This window comes from Dasypus novemcinctus, chromosome 25 (genome assembly GCF_030445035.2).
Source record: "Dasypus novemcinctus isolate mDasNov1 chromosome 25, mDasNov1.1.hap2, whole genome shotgun sequence".
NCBI classification, from domain to species: domain Eukaryota; kingdom Metazoa; phylum Chordata; class Mammalia; order Cingulata; family Dasypodidae; genus Dasypus; species Dasypus novemcinctus.
This window is the reverse complement of record NC_080697.1, coordinates 16,916,557-16,932,915: the sequence shown is the minus strand read 5'-3', so window position 1 is coordinate 16,932,915 and position 16,359 is coordinate 16,916,557. Positions and strand designations below refer to the sequence as shown.

Here is a 16,359-nt window from a genome sequence, read left to right as displayed (position 1 = left end):
AAAGAGCTGGCTCAGCAAAATGATGCAACAAAGGGAGTCAAGCAGACACAGAAGAACGTGCAGCAAATGGACACAGAGAGCAGACAGCAAGTGGCAAGGAGGGAGGATGTTTTTTTTTTTAAAGTGCCAGGAAACACAGGCAAATATAACCTTGAAGATAGTGAAATGTCAGTGATTCTTATATGAAATAACTAGAATATGCAAATTCATAGAAAGCGGAGTACAGGCTAGCAGAGGTGGGGCAGGGGATGCAGAATAAAGCATAATGTTAGTTCAGGGTTTCTGTTTGAGGTAATGGAGAAGTTTTGGGAATGGATGGTGGTAAAACTAGTACAATATTGTGAATCTGATTAATACCACTGAATTGTGTCCTTGGGAGTGGCTGAGATGGGAAATTTCATGTTGAACACATGTTTCTACAAGTTATAAAAACAAGGAAAGAAAGAGATCTAATCATAGAGTAGAAAATATTCAAAAGGACATTATTGGGATAATTGAAAGAAGTGGAATATAGATGTTATGCTTCATATCAATGTCAAAGTTTTTGAACTTGTTAAGTGTACTCAATGTGGTTACATAAGTGAATATCCTTGCTCTTAGGAAATACACACGGAAGTATTAAGAGTTCAAGGAGCTTGATAAATGCGACCTACTCTCAAATGTTTAAAAAATGACAGATAGGTAGATAGATAGACAGACAGACTGACAGATAGATAGAGTGAATATGGCTCAAGTTGTTGAACTCCCACCTCCCATATGGGAGCTCCCAGTGCCTCCTGAAAAGTAAAAACAAACAAGCAAAGCAAGCCAAAAAAAAAAAAAAAACAACTCAAAGAAGCCAATATGACTAAATGGTTGAGTGCTGGCTTCCCATATACGAGGTCTCAGATTCAATCCCCAGCCCAAACACCTTAAAAAAAAAATTTAAAAAAAACAACTATAGCTGTAACATGTGGCAAATGTCAAAAGTTGGTAAATCTAGGTATCTGCATAGGGAGTATATTAGAGTTCTCTGAATTGGTTTTATATTCTTTTTGCTACTGTAAAGTTTGAAATTGTTTCAAAATGAAAAGTCTTTTTAAAATGGACTGGGTGGGAAAGACTAAGTTTAACACCAACGTCAGAAAACCATGTTTTAAAAAGGAAAGACTGAGGGAAGCAGATGTGGCTCAAGTAGCTGGGTGCCCTCCTACCACATGGGAGGTCCTGGGTTCAGTTCCTAGTACCCTAAAGATGAGCACAACGACGAGCTCTTGCAATGCATGAGATGACGCAATGAAGAGACACAACGAGGAAACACAATGAGAGACACAACAAACAGAGTGGAGGTGACTTAAGCAATTGGTTGTCTCCCTCCCACATGGGAGGTCCCGCGTTCAGTTTCTGGTGCCTCCTAAAAAAGGAAGACAAGCAAACAACGAACAGACAGAGAAAGCAGACAGCGAGCACAAACAACGGGAGCAGGGGTAGAGGGTAGGAGGAAGAAAAGATAAATAATAAATCTTTTTTTCTCAATGGAGAGATTGAAAAAAAGTAATTTTGCAACATAATGACAAAGATTAAAATCCTGGGAAGTGGATGTGGCTCAAGCAATTGGGCTCCTGCTTATCACATGGGAGGTCCTTGAGTTGTTTCCCAGTGCCTCCTAAAGAAGACAGTGAGCATGATAGGAGGGTGTGGTGGGCTAATGCAATAAGAAACATAAGAAGAAAAACATAATAAGAGGCACAACAAAGCAGGGAACAGAGGTTCCCAGTGCATTCTACAGGATGAGCAAGACGGCAAGCTGATGCGACAGGCAGGCGTGGCAAGCTGACAAACACGACACATCAAGAGATACAAGAAAAACACAATGAGAGACAGGACAAAGTAGGGAACTTCTGAAGGTGGCTCAAGCAATTGGGCACCTGCCTCCCACATGGGAGGTTCTGGGTTCGGTTCCTGGTGTCTCCTAAAAAGAAAACCAGCACACAACAGACACAGCAAATGCAAACAATAAGGGGGTAGAAATAAATAAAATGAATCTAAAAAAAAATGTAATTGCATATATGTACAAAATGTGTCTGAGGATGCTCAGGCAGAATTTTTTGTGATAACCAATAATTAAAACAATCAAAATGCCCATTTAAAACAGATAAATAAATAATGGGATTTCCAAACAACAGAATACCATAAACTTAAGAGGAAAAAAGTAAAGCAGCTCTCTTTTGGAGTGATCTCCAATATATGTGCTGAACTTTAAAGCATGCATTATGTATATTATGTGTATATTTTATGCTCCCATTTAGGTAAAAAAAAAAAAAGTAATCTATATTAGCTGTGCTTTGTATAAGGCTAAATTATCTCTGCCATAGTAGTTGCCTCTGGGAAAGGGACTAGGAGTCCAGGTGGCTTTGTGTGCTGTTTGATTTTTATTTTTTAACTATAGGCATGCAATTTTTAATAATAATTTTTTTAAAAAGGGCCAATTTAAATACACACACAGTACCAATGTAGAAATCTATCCCAAATAGATCTCCACTTTCATCACCCTCTCAAATGCCCCTTTCCCAAAACTGTTGTTGAGGGAGCAACAAACACATAAAGAGATGTATGTAGGCTTCCTGAAATAACTTATTTCAGAAAATATGAAAATGGTGGAGAATCAGGTTTGAGAACCAGCGAGAGACATGAAAGAGAAGAGAGACACAGGTGCTTGAGGTGGGAGGCTATCGGCATGTTGGAAACCGTCACCTGCAGGTGGTCTAAAGTGGGTCAAGGGAATATGCGGCATCAACAGCATCCGCTGCAGTCACCAAATGCAATCAGGCAAAGCACGAGGCGGTCCTGGGCAATGCTCCTCAGGGCCTCCTGGGGACCAGGAACTGCAGAAGAGAGGTGTGGAACTGAGGCCCACTCAAGAGTGGCTGCTTCGGTACTGAGTGGAGATGGAGCAATTGGAGCCCTGGTTGTTAGAAGCAAGAACAGAATTTAACTCTTCCAGTTAAAACTGATGTTGAAACTGATGGAACAAGTGACTCACTGACCTTCATTTTGTTTAGCCCTAGTGTTCTTGTAATTCTTCTCAAATGATTGCCATGAACTTGAAATCAGGTAAAGAAGACTGAAGAGGGAGGTAATGCAGAGGGCAAGTAAGAGGTTGAGAAAGAGTGGGAGAGTGCCAGGCAAGGAAAAAGCACCCACACTTATCTTTAAGGGAGTATAATTGACGTGATCCTTATATCTAGTAAATCTCAAAGAACCTAAAAGAAAGCTATTAGAGTTAGTAAATGAATTTTGAAAATTGTGGGGTACAAGATTGACCCACAAAAATCAAATATTTCTATACAGCAGGATTGAACAGTCTGAAAAGGAAATCAAGAGGACAATTCCATTTACAATAGAATCTAAAAGAATAAAATATCTATGAATAAATTTAACCAAGGATGTAAAAGACTTGTACATGGAAAACAATAAAACATGCTGAAAGGGGCGGGGTGGGGAGGGGAAGAGGAGAGGGAAAAAAAAAAGAAAAAAGACCTAACAAATGGAAAGACATGCCATGTTCAAGGATTGGAAGGCTTCATATTTTAAGATGTCAGTACTACCCAAAACAATTCACAGATTCAGTGTAATCCAAATAAATACATTAACAGCCTTTTTTGCAGAAATGGATAAGTCAATCACCAAATTCATATGGAATAGCACGGGGCCCCAAGTAGCCAAAACTACTTTGACAAAGAACAAAGTTGAAAGACTCACACGTCCTGATTTCAAAACTCACTACAAAGCTACAGTAAACAAAATAGTATGTCACTGGTATAAGAAGAGACAAACCAATGGACTAGAACTGAGAGTTCAGAAATAAACCTACAGGGAAACAGATGTGGCTCAACCAACTGAGCTCCCGTCTACCATATAGGAGTTCCAGGGTTCAATACCCAGGGCCTCAAGCTGGCCCACATGTGGAATGCTGGCCCATGCAGGAAATGTCACCCCACACAGGAGTGCCCAACCCTGCGTGGGGATGCTGTCCTGTACAAGAAAGCCGCCCCACACAGGAGTGCCAGCCAACAAGGAGAGCTGGCGCAGCAAGATGATGCAACAAGAGACACAGAGGACAAAAAATAAGAGGACATAGCAGAATAGGGAGCAGAGGTGGCACAAGAAAGTAATTGCCTCTCTCCCACTCCGGAAGGTCCCAGGATCAGTTCCCAGAGCCACCTAATGAGAATACAAGCAGACAGAGAAGAATATACAGCAAATGAACAGAGACAGCAGACAATATGGGGTGTGTGTGTGGGGGATGATTTTTAAAAAGAAATAAAACTACATATTTATGGTTATGGTTTTTAAAAGGGTGCCAAGTACACGCAATGAGGAAAGCAGTGTATTCAACAAATGATGCTGGAAAACCTGGATACCCACTTGCAAAAGAATGAAATTGGACTTCAACCTCACACCATATCCAAAAATTAACTCAAAATGAATTAAGGGCCTAAATATTTGAGGTAAACTGAGTTATGTACTCCAGGGGGAAAAAAAATTCTTAATTAGCTTTCCTTTGGGTGTGAACCCATAGGACCTCTGAGGATGTTATTTTTAGTTAAGGTGTGGCCCAACTGAGTAAGGGTGGGTCTTAATCTGGATTGTTGGAGGCTTTATAATGAGAAAGCCACAAGACAGAATCAGAATCAGGAAGCCCTCTAGAAGCTGGAAGAGAAAGGAGAAGACATTGCCATGTGATGACAAGAAGCAGAGATATAAGCCAAGGAACCCCAATTAGTGCAGCAAGCTGGCACCAGAATTCTACCAACCCCAGGAGAAAGCAAGCCTTCTAGCATCTGAAACTGCGTGATAATAAATTCCTGCTGTTTAAGCTAACCCGTGGTGTGATATTTGGAACTGCAGCTCAGACAAACTAGGACAACGTAAGAGCTAAAACCATGACTCTTAGAAGAAATCATAGGGGGAAATTTTCAGTCCCTTGGATTAGGCAATGGATTCTTAGACATCACACCAAAAGCATGAGAAACAGAAGAAAAAAAATAGACAAACTGGGCTTCATTAAAATTTAAAACTTTTGTAAATCAAAGGTCATTACTGAGAGAAAAGAGGGAAGCAGATGTGGCTCAAGTGATAGGGCTTCCGCCTACCATATGGGAGGACCTGGGTTTGATCCCTGGGGCCTCCTGGTGAAAAAGAAGAGAAAGCGTGCCCATGTGGTGAGCCACAGTGCCCGCACCAGTGCCCACGCAGTGAGCCAGTGCCCGTGCAAGCGCCTGCGTGAATGCCCACATGGTGAGTCAGTGTCCCACACAAGTGAGTCATGCAGCAAGATGATGACGCAACAAAAGAGAGACAAGGGGAGAGTCAAGGTGAAGCACAGCAGAGACCAGGAATTGAGGTGGCACTATTGACATTGAACCTCTCTTTCCATCAGAGAGGTCTCCAAAATCGGGTCCTGGTGAATTCTAGAAAAGAGAAAATGAGAAGACAACATAGACAGCAAAAACAGCAGGGCAGAAGGGGGCGGGGGGGATAAATAAACAAATCTTAAAAGAAGAGAGAGAGAAACTGTAGAGAACAGGAGAAAATATTTGGAAAATATCTATGTGATAAGTGTTTAAAATCCAGAATATATAAATAACCTTACAACTCAACAATAAAAAGGTATAACAACCCAATTAAAATGTAGACAAATAACTTTTCTCCAAAGAAGATATGCAAATAGCCAATAAACACTTAAAATGATGTTCAATGTCATTATCCATCAGGGAAATGCAAATCAAAACCACAATGAGATGCCACTTCACAGCCATTAGGATGGCTACTATTTAAAAAAGGAAAACATCAAGTGTTTGGCAAAGACTTGGAGGAATTGGAACATGCATTCCTGGTGGGAGCATAAAATGGTGCAGCCACTGTGGATCAGTTTGGAAGTTCCTCAAAAAGTTAAACACAGAATTACCAAATGATTTGGCAGTTCCACCTCTAGGTATACACACAAAAGAAGTGAAGGCAGGGGCTCCCCAGTGTTGATAACAACATCATTCACAACAGCCAAAGATGGAAACAACCCCAATGTTCATCAATGATGAATAAACAAAATGTCATATATATACACAATGGAATATTACTAAGCCATAAAAAGGAATGAAGAAGTGATACATGGGACAACATAGATGAACCTTGAAGACATTATGTGAAGTGAAATAAGCCAGAGAGAGAATATTGTATGATTCCATTTAAATGAAATAGAAAGTAGGCCAGAGATTACCAAGGGGTAGGGGTAGGGGCAATAGGGGAGGAGTTATACTGCTTAAAGGGCAGAGTTTCTATTTTGGATGATGAAAAAGTTTTAGTAATAGAAGGTGGCAATAATAGCACAACCCTGAAAAAGTAATGTCACTGGATTGTATACTTAGAAATGGTGAAAATGGCAAATGTTATGTCATGTTACCACAATTTAAAAATACAAAAAGAAAAAAAGCAAACATTCATTTTTTAAATAAATGTTTATTGAAATTTATGGGTAAAATGACATACTGGACTTTGCTTTAAAATGTTTTTGACAGAAAAGAGGGGACAAAGAGAGAAAGGTATAGATGGACCAAGTGCAGCAAAATCTTGTTTTGTTGGCTCTGGATAACAGGGTTCAATGGATCACTTTCTTTCTGCGCTTGAAATTTTTCATACTAATTTTTTCAAAGACAAAACAAGGATAGGAAACATCTGCTCTCCTTGACCATCTGTGGAAAAAAGTAAAAGTTGGTGTTTATTCTATTCTACAGAGCAATTTACATAATTAGAATTGTGCAAAAATTCTTCTAAATAACATCACTTTAGTCACGGTGCCTTGGAATACTATTTACAATATTGATAGAAAAAAGGAGTTTTCCCAAGTTAAAGAGATTCAGCAATATCCAGGGTTGGCATGAGTGTGGGACCCATTTTATTTGAAATATACAGAGAGTATATACATCACAGAAAAACATAAACAAATCAATACATGTGGATGCTGCGTTCATGGGTAATTTCCACATTCTCTCTTCTAAAAAAGTAATATTCACAATGAACATATATCATTTCCGGTATAATTTAACAAGTTAAAAAAATTCTTAAAGCGTGGTGACAGGGATTTGGGGGGTAGGTGGTGTTCACCTTGAGAGTCATCAGCATCCAGGGTCTGGTCCTTAACAGGCAGACAATACTCCAAACTCTTTTCAAGAGTTGACTCACACTAATAAGGCTCATAAATGGAAAAGGGCAGTCGTTTTAGCAAGAAACAGTAACTGTCACACAGGGCAGCGTGTGTATTCATGCCTTGTTACCATTTCTGTGTGCTGATCTACAAAGGGAGCCGAACTGTAACTGGAAAGTTTCTTGATGATGTAGGACTGATGGGTTCAGGGCTTCGACATCCACAGTGGGGATAACTTACCACAAAGACTGCTTAGGTCAAGTCCTTGGGGCATGGCACTCCCATCCCTAGGTAGGTTTTGGATGATAAACGGAAACCCTTCTGTCTATATGGGCTTTCTTTGCCTTCAGCAGGCCTGGCCATCCACCTTCATCTTACAGTCTTTCCCCAGAAAGACAAAGTATGATATATTGATTAGATTTTAGGCTTAGCTTCAAGTTACCCTTAATGCTTGCTATATGCATAAAGTTTTACCAAATCACCTTAGTAGGAGTTTGGGGGTGTTGCCAAATTCAAGCATTTTAATAATTTCTTGTTTTATCCCTATCTCCTGATTTGTATGAATTTTGCTGCTTAGACTCTCAGAAAACAACCTTATTTTCTTTCTAATTATTTTTCTAACTGCCTCACCATCATTTTTGTGACCTACCTACAAAAGGCATGAAGGAAAAACGAAGTCATGAGATCTGGCATGGGCTTGGGAGAGAGTTCAAAGGTACAAAATAGAGAAATAGATTATTGGTAGAGACTACCTACCTTGGACCACTCGCTGTCCTAAACACTCGACACGCATTATTCTCATAATGCACTGCAGTAATATTAACCCCATTTTACAGACGAGGAAACTGAAGCTCAGAAAAGATAAATAACTTGCCCTAGGTTAAAGCTTGCAAAGCTAAACAAGACTAAGAAACAGTCATCGTAGTAAAATTTGGGAGGTCTTCAGAAATTTTCAGATTGAAAACAAGAAGAGAAATGAAAGGAGCAGGTACAAATTTCTCTTTCAACAAATTTGTGAACAGAGGGAAAAAAGATGTGTTTTGGGGATGAGAGTAGGGAAAGGAGCAAAAGACTTTCAGCGCATAGGTTTTAAGCTTAGGTTTAGGTTTTGGCAGACCCAAGCATGGCATATCACACACATGCCATGTGTCAGATGCCGTTCTAGGTGCCTGAGGTTTGTAGGCAGATGGAGGAAATATTTAGTAGGGTAGTCAAGAAGTTGAGAGGGCAGGGGATCAAGAGCACACAGCTGGAGAATTAGCCTGGATTAAAACATGGGGCCTTTTTCCTTCCTCACCTTCAAAACTGCAGAAAAGTTGAGAGTGGTGTGAACAAAGACCCATGATAACCTGCTAAAAAAGAGAAGTGACATGAAAATAGCTAGAAACTTGAACACAATAATACAAAACCATTTCAAGTCTCTGGGTTTGTTATTTGGTTTGCTGTGTAGAATTCAGAGAATAACCGCACTGCTGGTTGACTGCCATAGGGAGTTTTTTCAAGAGTTTTTATCATTCATCCTCTCCCATCTCCACATCAGAGCTTCAGCTACAGTCCAATCACCTCTGTAACCAGCCAAGAACACTGGAAAATGCCCAGTGCCAGAGCTGGGAGAAATCAATTCTGATGTAAAAAAATGGGAAATATTCTCCAGAGAAGCAATGCTGGAAACAGGTTATTATACTATATATAGTTCAGGTAGTTCATAGGACTTCGGTGATTGCTTAGAAACCTAACACCATACATAACACTCTTTGGATGGGAAAATGCTTCTGAGTATGAAGGAAACATATCAGAAGGAAACATTGCCCAGTACTCAGTTCTGGGAGTCAAGAGCAGTATATTATGAAAAACTGCTACAGTGACTTGCCTAGGATTCTTTCTGAAACAAGTCATAGAAATTATATAGAATATATACAAGTAGGCTGATCTTTCTTAAAAAAACAAAACAAAACAAAAAAAACCCACTAATTTTGCTTGTTTTGCTCTTTTAAAAAAAAAAATAATTCAATGATTCTTTGAGACAAGAGGTGGCTGGACACTTTTTTCCCCCATAGCTTCCTCCCCTTTTGTAGCTACCAAGGAAAAACAAAAAAAGACAATCTGAAAACAATTAAAAGGATTTAAAAATTTACTCTTTACTTTTATTACAATAAATATTTATCAATAATAGAATTAAACAATTTTAAATTAAAACCTACTGCATTACTTTTGGGTTTCACAGCAGCAGAAATAAACATAAATCCAGTTCAAAGGTCAAGGCTTCCAGAATCCAGTGACGAGAAACAGTCAGGTCTTGATTATCTGGGCTAACAATGGGGACCAGTAATACCAATAATGCAAAAATTACAATGAAAGGCATTATTGTACTCTATTTGTACATCAAATTATCTGAGACTTCAGAACATTCCAGCTAAGTAATTTGAGCAAAGTGCAAAGCCCATGAGCTGCCTTCTGGCTGGGATTGGACCCGTCATCATTCAGACCCAGAAGCCTCAACCCTGGTAGAAACCAACCATCTTTCTCAAAAGTTATCCTTCTGGTTCACACAATCCCTAGTGCAAAGGAAATGGAAAGTGGTAAACTTAAAGGGCCTTTATTGGGGAATGAGAAGAACTGGAAGTAGGAAAGACTGTGGCTCCAGACCAGGAAGAGGCTTCACAGAGTTATGGGCTACATGCAAATTAAGTCAACATGAAGAAACAGTCCAATAAGTGCTTAATATTTTGCTGATAATCAAGAGTAGAATGCATGTATATATGAATATATAGTCTATACATATGTACAGAAAATATAAGTGCACATATGAAATATGTCTATATACACACACCACACATAACCAAATAAAATAAATGCTACATTAGTTACTATGAACACTGCGAGTTCTGGATAGACCAACTACCAGTATGTCCATTTAACTACCTGAAAAGGAAAATAAGATTTTATGCTTCTCTTCATCTTTCTAATACATTCCACTTTCAGCAAACCGATCCCAGTTGCTCAAGGAGTGTTGCCTCTAGGTACCTGAGAAGGAATGGAACCATCTTTTTGTTTCAGAATACTGCAGAAAGTCAACTGCAAACAGGGCCAAGTAAAACAGCTCAATCATTGATTTGGCCAGGATTCCTGCCACCTATGCATGGACTCAGGTGAGTATCAAATTCTTTTTCTACAACTGGCTACAAATTTAATCTGTTATGTTAGGGGGACGAAGGAAAAGGAGGTGAGCTGGGAGGTTGTACCTTGGCAATTATTCATTACCTCCTCCTTTACCTCAAAGAGGAAATGCTACCTTAAAATATATATAAATTTGAATATTCAAATTGAATGTTGAATATACTGAATACATATATATTGAAATATATATATTGAAATTTGAAGTTTAATACTGAATTCTGCTTTCTCAGCACATTTTGAAATGAACAAACCATTATATTATGTCCATGTCCTAAAAGGCTGCTCTACTGGGACAATCTACATAAAATGTTAATATTGTGGGCGGTGTGAATGAACAGTTATTAAACTCAAAGTTTGATACTGAATTCAAAGATTCCTCCTATACCTTGATTGTACAATCAAGAACTAACTAAACATGTTCCAGGTCAAGAACTTATTCTTTAGATACTAAAAAGCACTTGTCAAGAACATAAGCATTTAAAATTCACAGTGAATTGGTTATGTTTTTGTAGAAGTCCAAAATCAATCCTAAGTTTGTCACTCAAGGGCAGACCTCAGCCAAATGGACACAAGGTATCCACAGCATGGAGCCAGTCCCGCCTCCAATTTCAGTGTAGCCTTTAGAAGTTCTACGGCCATGACCCAATGAGCACCACTCTGACTTCACACAGCTTTCTAAGAATGATTTCTGACAAGATTAAGACTGTGAATGGTCTGTGGAAGATCAGAACAATTCTTCTGTTGTGTCCAAATGCATTTCCCTAGAGATTCTAAAATCAGGCCATGTGCCACTTTCCAATTCTAGGAATCCAGGCTTGCCAACCAAATGCAATGCAAACTCCTCATCCAGTATACCTGTGAGAGGGCCACAAACAGCAAAATTCCTTTTGCTACTACCCTAAATATCAACTCATTTAAGGTCTATCTGAGTAAAGACCAGACACCTGTTTAAAACAAAAACACAGCTAGATTACTATCCTTTACATATTTGCTTATTGAAGAGTGAAGCATATCACTAGCACAAAGGCTAAAAAGAAAGGTTACATTTATTTTGTGCTGTAGAAACACTGAAATGAACTAGCCAACAAATCCAACTCCATGGCTCCACACTAGGAAGTAGTAAACATATATGCCACTTTCTCTGGAAAATGTAAGACAACCATGATTTACCATATACCCTAAAGTAAATGCCTGCCAATGTCAGTCATCTGTACCACTGTCAAAGATGAAAACTAAAATACATAGATCACATGGGTTACATAATTAATAAAAGAAATTCACTTAAGCTTCCTAAAATGTACAGAGAATCACACTTTCAAGTATCACAGTGATTAATTTAATACCATTTTACTGTTAAAACTGTCACTTTAAATGTACATGTCAAAGTGCTTCAAATGCAGCATACAAGTTAAAATTCTTCCTAGAAGGTTCTAGCCCTGGCAGCTAACTTAGTAAGGTTATTCACCCAGAGGGTGTTCAAGAAAAGGCATGCTGCCTTACAAAAACACCTCAAGGGACAAAGAAAATTCTGGTCTGAGTTCACAAATTTCCTATTCAGTGCTCAATGAAGTCCAGAACTGAGATCAAGATGAAGGCCACTCTGAACACAGGAATTAACACAAAGATATCTCTATCTGTTTTTGGCTTATTTTGGGCCCCAAAGTCAAAACTGCCCCCCCACACATTCCCACTTCTCAACTAGTCAAGAGATCTAAGGAGATGGAGGGACTTCGAAGGTGGCAAGACCTAGGGGTAACAAAGCCAGGCTTCATAGGGTCTTTCTGCCCTAGCTGGGGGCAATTTAAAAGGAAATCCAGGTACAGAATCAAGAGGAAGAGTTACAAATAGGCTTCTAGCTAAAATATAAAGAGGGAAAAGTACCCTTTGACTCAAATACCTGTAGATTATCTTTTGAGTCTCCCTAAATTTACAGTCAAAGTCTAATTTAGAAAGCAAGGTATATTTCATGCCTACAAAATACCCTATTCTTTGAAACCTCAACACTTAGATAACTTTCAAATTCATAGGGCATTGAGGTGGTCACTTTTTCCCTTTAAAATGGACACTATACCTGCTTTTACCTTTGTATTTTCCCTCGATGGCCAGGTTCCCGATCATCATCGATATTCTTTTGGTATCTATTTAGAATTTGGGCAACTCTAGACATACAACCCCTCTTCACAATACCTCAATGAGAATAAATGACATGTTTGTAATAGAACTACAACATCCTAGACTATAATCAGCATTTAACTTTCTTTTGAAAACTAGAATTTTAAGTATTTTTAAGCATCTTAATCATTATAATATTAAAATCATGATATTAAAATGCCAAAGAAGACTATTTTGTTTTCTATTTGGAAGTTTTTCATTCTATTACCCTTAAGACTAAAACCCATACACTAATTCCATTAGTGGAGGAATGATATTTTAAATTATGGCAATTTTAAACTGTGCATTGCACTATGATCATGAATATTATTGAAGGATCACAAAAGGCAGCATTGTGTATTCTATCCAGGCCTTTCTGAATTTTTCTATCCAATGTCCCCCTCAAAGAGAGGGGAATTGTCCGACAAGCCTGAAAGGATGTCTTTCATACTTTCACCTGAAAAAAGTAACTTGTTACAGGTCTATCTAACTTTGGTCAGCAGAAACACCATGCAATCCTCTGGCCTGGCTAAGGCACTGAATTCTGAAATGTACAGAAAACACACATGTATGACTCACCATGCCACTGTCTCCAAAAGGCAGCACAGTGTGTGCTGGGGAGAAAGGCTGGGGTGTGCACTCACCCCAAAATCTCATGCATAAGGGGAAATATATTTTATACATTGGAAATGTTCTGGGAACTGGCATGGCATAACTGTACAGGAATATTTGTAATTACATCTTGCTTCAACTGCTGTATCACACTACACAATAAATGGGGAGTTCATGATGCACTTTTAAGGTGGCAGACTAAAATAAGAATCAGTAGTACACTAAAGATTCACAAGTTCACAGTATTCTGAAACAGTTATTTGTTCAGTTTCACTTTTACCTTGTTGATGGCCACTTTTCTCTCCCCTAACAATGTCAATAAAACTGACCACGGCATAATAATTCTTCGCCACAGGGAAATATGTCATATAGGATAGGCTCAAGACAATTTTCAAATCAATTTGATGCAACAGAAAAAGCAAAAGCATATTTCGAGGTAAAATAGCCCCAAGATAACAGGACAGCACCCATCACCCCTATGCCAAAAGAAAAGGGTATTTTTACTACACTGTTCAAGGCAAAGGAAGCCTGTGGTCCAAACTTGTCATTTTGAAAATATTTATCAGTTCTTTTCTTATAATACAGATTAATCTCATTTCTGTGTACAAGGTCAACTAACAAAAAAAGAGTAAAATGATTAGTTTAGAAACTTTAAAACAAAGTTTTTCCCCATCCCAAATTAACACTAAAAGTTCAATATTACAGATGACAAAGAATAAGGTATACAAAAAATAATTATCTTCACTTAATTGGTTTGTTCTCTCACCTCCATGATGCTAATTTATTAACAAACATGGAGTCAGTTTTCCATCTATTTTCAGTGCTCATTTGTCTCAGGTAAGCTAGCAAATATATCTCAAACTTTACAAACCATTTTTTTAAAAGAGTACAGAACTATTAGCTAGCACCTTGACTCCTCATTTCTAATGGATGACAGTGATTCAAATTTACAAATTTAAAAATTGAAAGATCAATTACATAGTTATTTTTACAAAGCAGCAGACTGAAATTCAACAAAGGAATATGCTACAGTTAAGTTTAACAATGGTCACATTCATAAATAATGGTTATGATTTTAATTACATATCAACATAGTGGTGCCTATTTTATCCAAGTGCAACCTGTCCAAAAAAACAAAGGGTTTAAGATACACTCTTCATTCAAGCACAAACTTAATTCAGTAGAAAATAAAAGAATATCAGCAAGTAAATTTTTCACCACCACCAAACTAAATGGAGATAAAGTTAAAAAGAAATAAAATGTCCACATTCATGAAAAGAAGTGCTCTATAAAGCTACCACATTAAAATCAAAGGGCTTTTGTTTGTCAGTAAACTTCAAAAATTACTCCATATTATATCAAAGGGAGTACACCTCAGTAAGGCATACATACTAAAATTTTGTCTTCAAGTGGGGAAAGTGGGTAAATTGTGGAAGAGAGAATTTCTCTCTGCTTTATCCTGCATGGAATGTTAAAAACATTGCCCACTCCCCTCCCACCCACCACACCCAAACAAAAGAGTTGTTTCAAGGAAGGGCAAATTGAATCGGAAAACTATTTTTGGTCACGAAATTCCTAATTCCAAATTAATTTTCTCTTTTAAGGTACTTTATCTGCATTCCTTACAAATAATTATCACAAGACTGGGACTGTCACAACCATTCACACAATCATGTTTCTCAGGTACCAAAGCTCAGCAACCTGCCACAAAGAGGGAAATGCCACGTTCAATGACCCACACTAAAGGCGGAATTATAATCACAACCTATTCTCTATTAGTTTCAATTTAATATTTCTCTCTAAAAGAAAATTAAACCATTTATCAAGATCTGTTCCATAATAAAGAGAGCCAGAATATTAGAGAATCCAAATATAGATTAGCTCTCTTAGTATGTGAGAACAAAAAGCATTTCCATGGGAAAGAGAAACCAGTATTTGGCAACTGTATTATGTTCTGTAGTTATCTGACATCTCTTGCTGAAGGTGACTTGCTCTTACTTTTTCCCTGTATTAGATCTGGGCTACTGATAACTTCCACAGCTAAAGACTATTATAAAGTACCAAATATGAAAACATATGTAGTTTTCTGAATGTTATTGATGCTCCTAAAACAACTTTTGGGTTCTGAAAAACAAAAACAAAGCATTTTTATCTCAATAGGAACCAAAACACAATGGACTCACAAAGCAAAAATCAATAGGAACATTTGCTAGTCTAATTAATGTATAGTATGTGTAACCAAAATGCTACATGGTTTTACAAAAAAATAATATGAAATAAACTGGAAGTTAGAAGGCCCAAAATTTCTTAAGTTCAGATCATGTTTCATTCCTGGTGTCCAAGTGCCACACACAATGAGGTCCCATGTCTGTCAAGCAGATTAGTTTAGTTCAATGGTGATGGATGAAATATTTACAAGCATCTTTTTACAGTACTTCTTTCTGTAGATTACAGGCCAATTTTTTTCTCTTCCACTCCTAGTCAATCTGAGTTTGGTTTCTTCAATGAGAAGGGGTAAATCTGAAAATGGCTGCTCAGCTGCTTTACCTATGGAAAATAAGAACAAAGGGCAGTGATAAATATGTACCTAATTATTTTTAAAAGTACACAGAATTTACCCTCTGGAGACAATTCACTGACATGGCAAAATCTGCCAGCAATCATGAAGAGGTTTTTTCTAGATTAGGTAGGATACATGTGGAGCTAGGCAGCTAAATGAGGGTACAAGAACTAACTCTGGGCCAGTGAAGACTTGAACTCAGGTATGCCTAACTCCAAAATCTAATCTCTCCACAGCCCCAGACCACAAAGAATTACATGCAAATCTATTGAAATATTACCAGGATTAGTTGAGATTTACCTAGTAGATCAAATAACTATATTTTTACTTAGACTCAATATTCAGGTTCTTATAACATCTCTAGGTCATCACTCCTAATCCTGATGAAATAATATAAAACTAAATCTGTGAATTTTGGGAGAGTAAATAGGCCATATTAGATAGAGTATTCCCAATGGGTAAGCAAGAGTTTAATAATTTCCAGTTATTAAATGTCATTTATTGGTACTTTATATATTACTGTTATTTATATTTCAATAGTTCAAACGAACGTTTTGTGTGGGCTTAGCAAGCTTTCCCTTCTGATCAGAAGTTGCAGAAGTAGAAAGAGAGAACAAACACGGACAAAAAAAGATACTCTTAGAATTTTTTTCTGTTAGTATTTATTTTTCCAGAT

General features: G+C 37.8%; 1 protein-coding gene across 5 annotated transcripts in view; it reads right to left on the bottom strand.

Moving 5' to 3' along the window:
• Positions 1-16,359, bottom strand: part of SELENOI (selenoprotein I) — a 66,598-nt gene that overhangs the window by 5,458 nt on the left and 44,781 nt on the right. For 2 of the 5 annotated variants that reach the window (XM_004447544.3, XM_058287740.2), the window contains exon 10: positions 9,297-15,670. In XM_004447544.3, the coding sequence (XP_004447601.4) occupies positions 15,572-15,670 (99 nt within the window). In that variant the 3' untranslated portion in view covers positions 9,297-15,571. Of the gene's footprint in view, positions 1-9,296; positions 15,671-16,359 lie in introns of those variants that run through there. The other 3 variants (XM_071211911.1, XM_058287738.2, XM_058287739.2) reach the window with 3 other exon arrangements.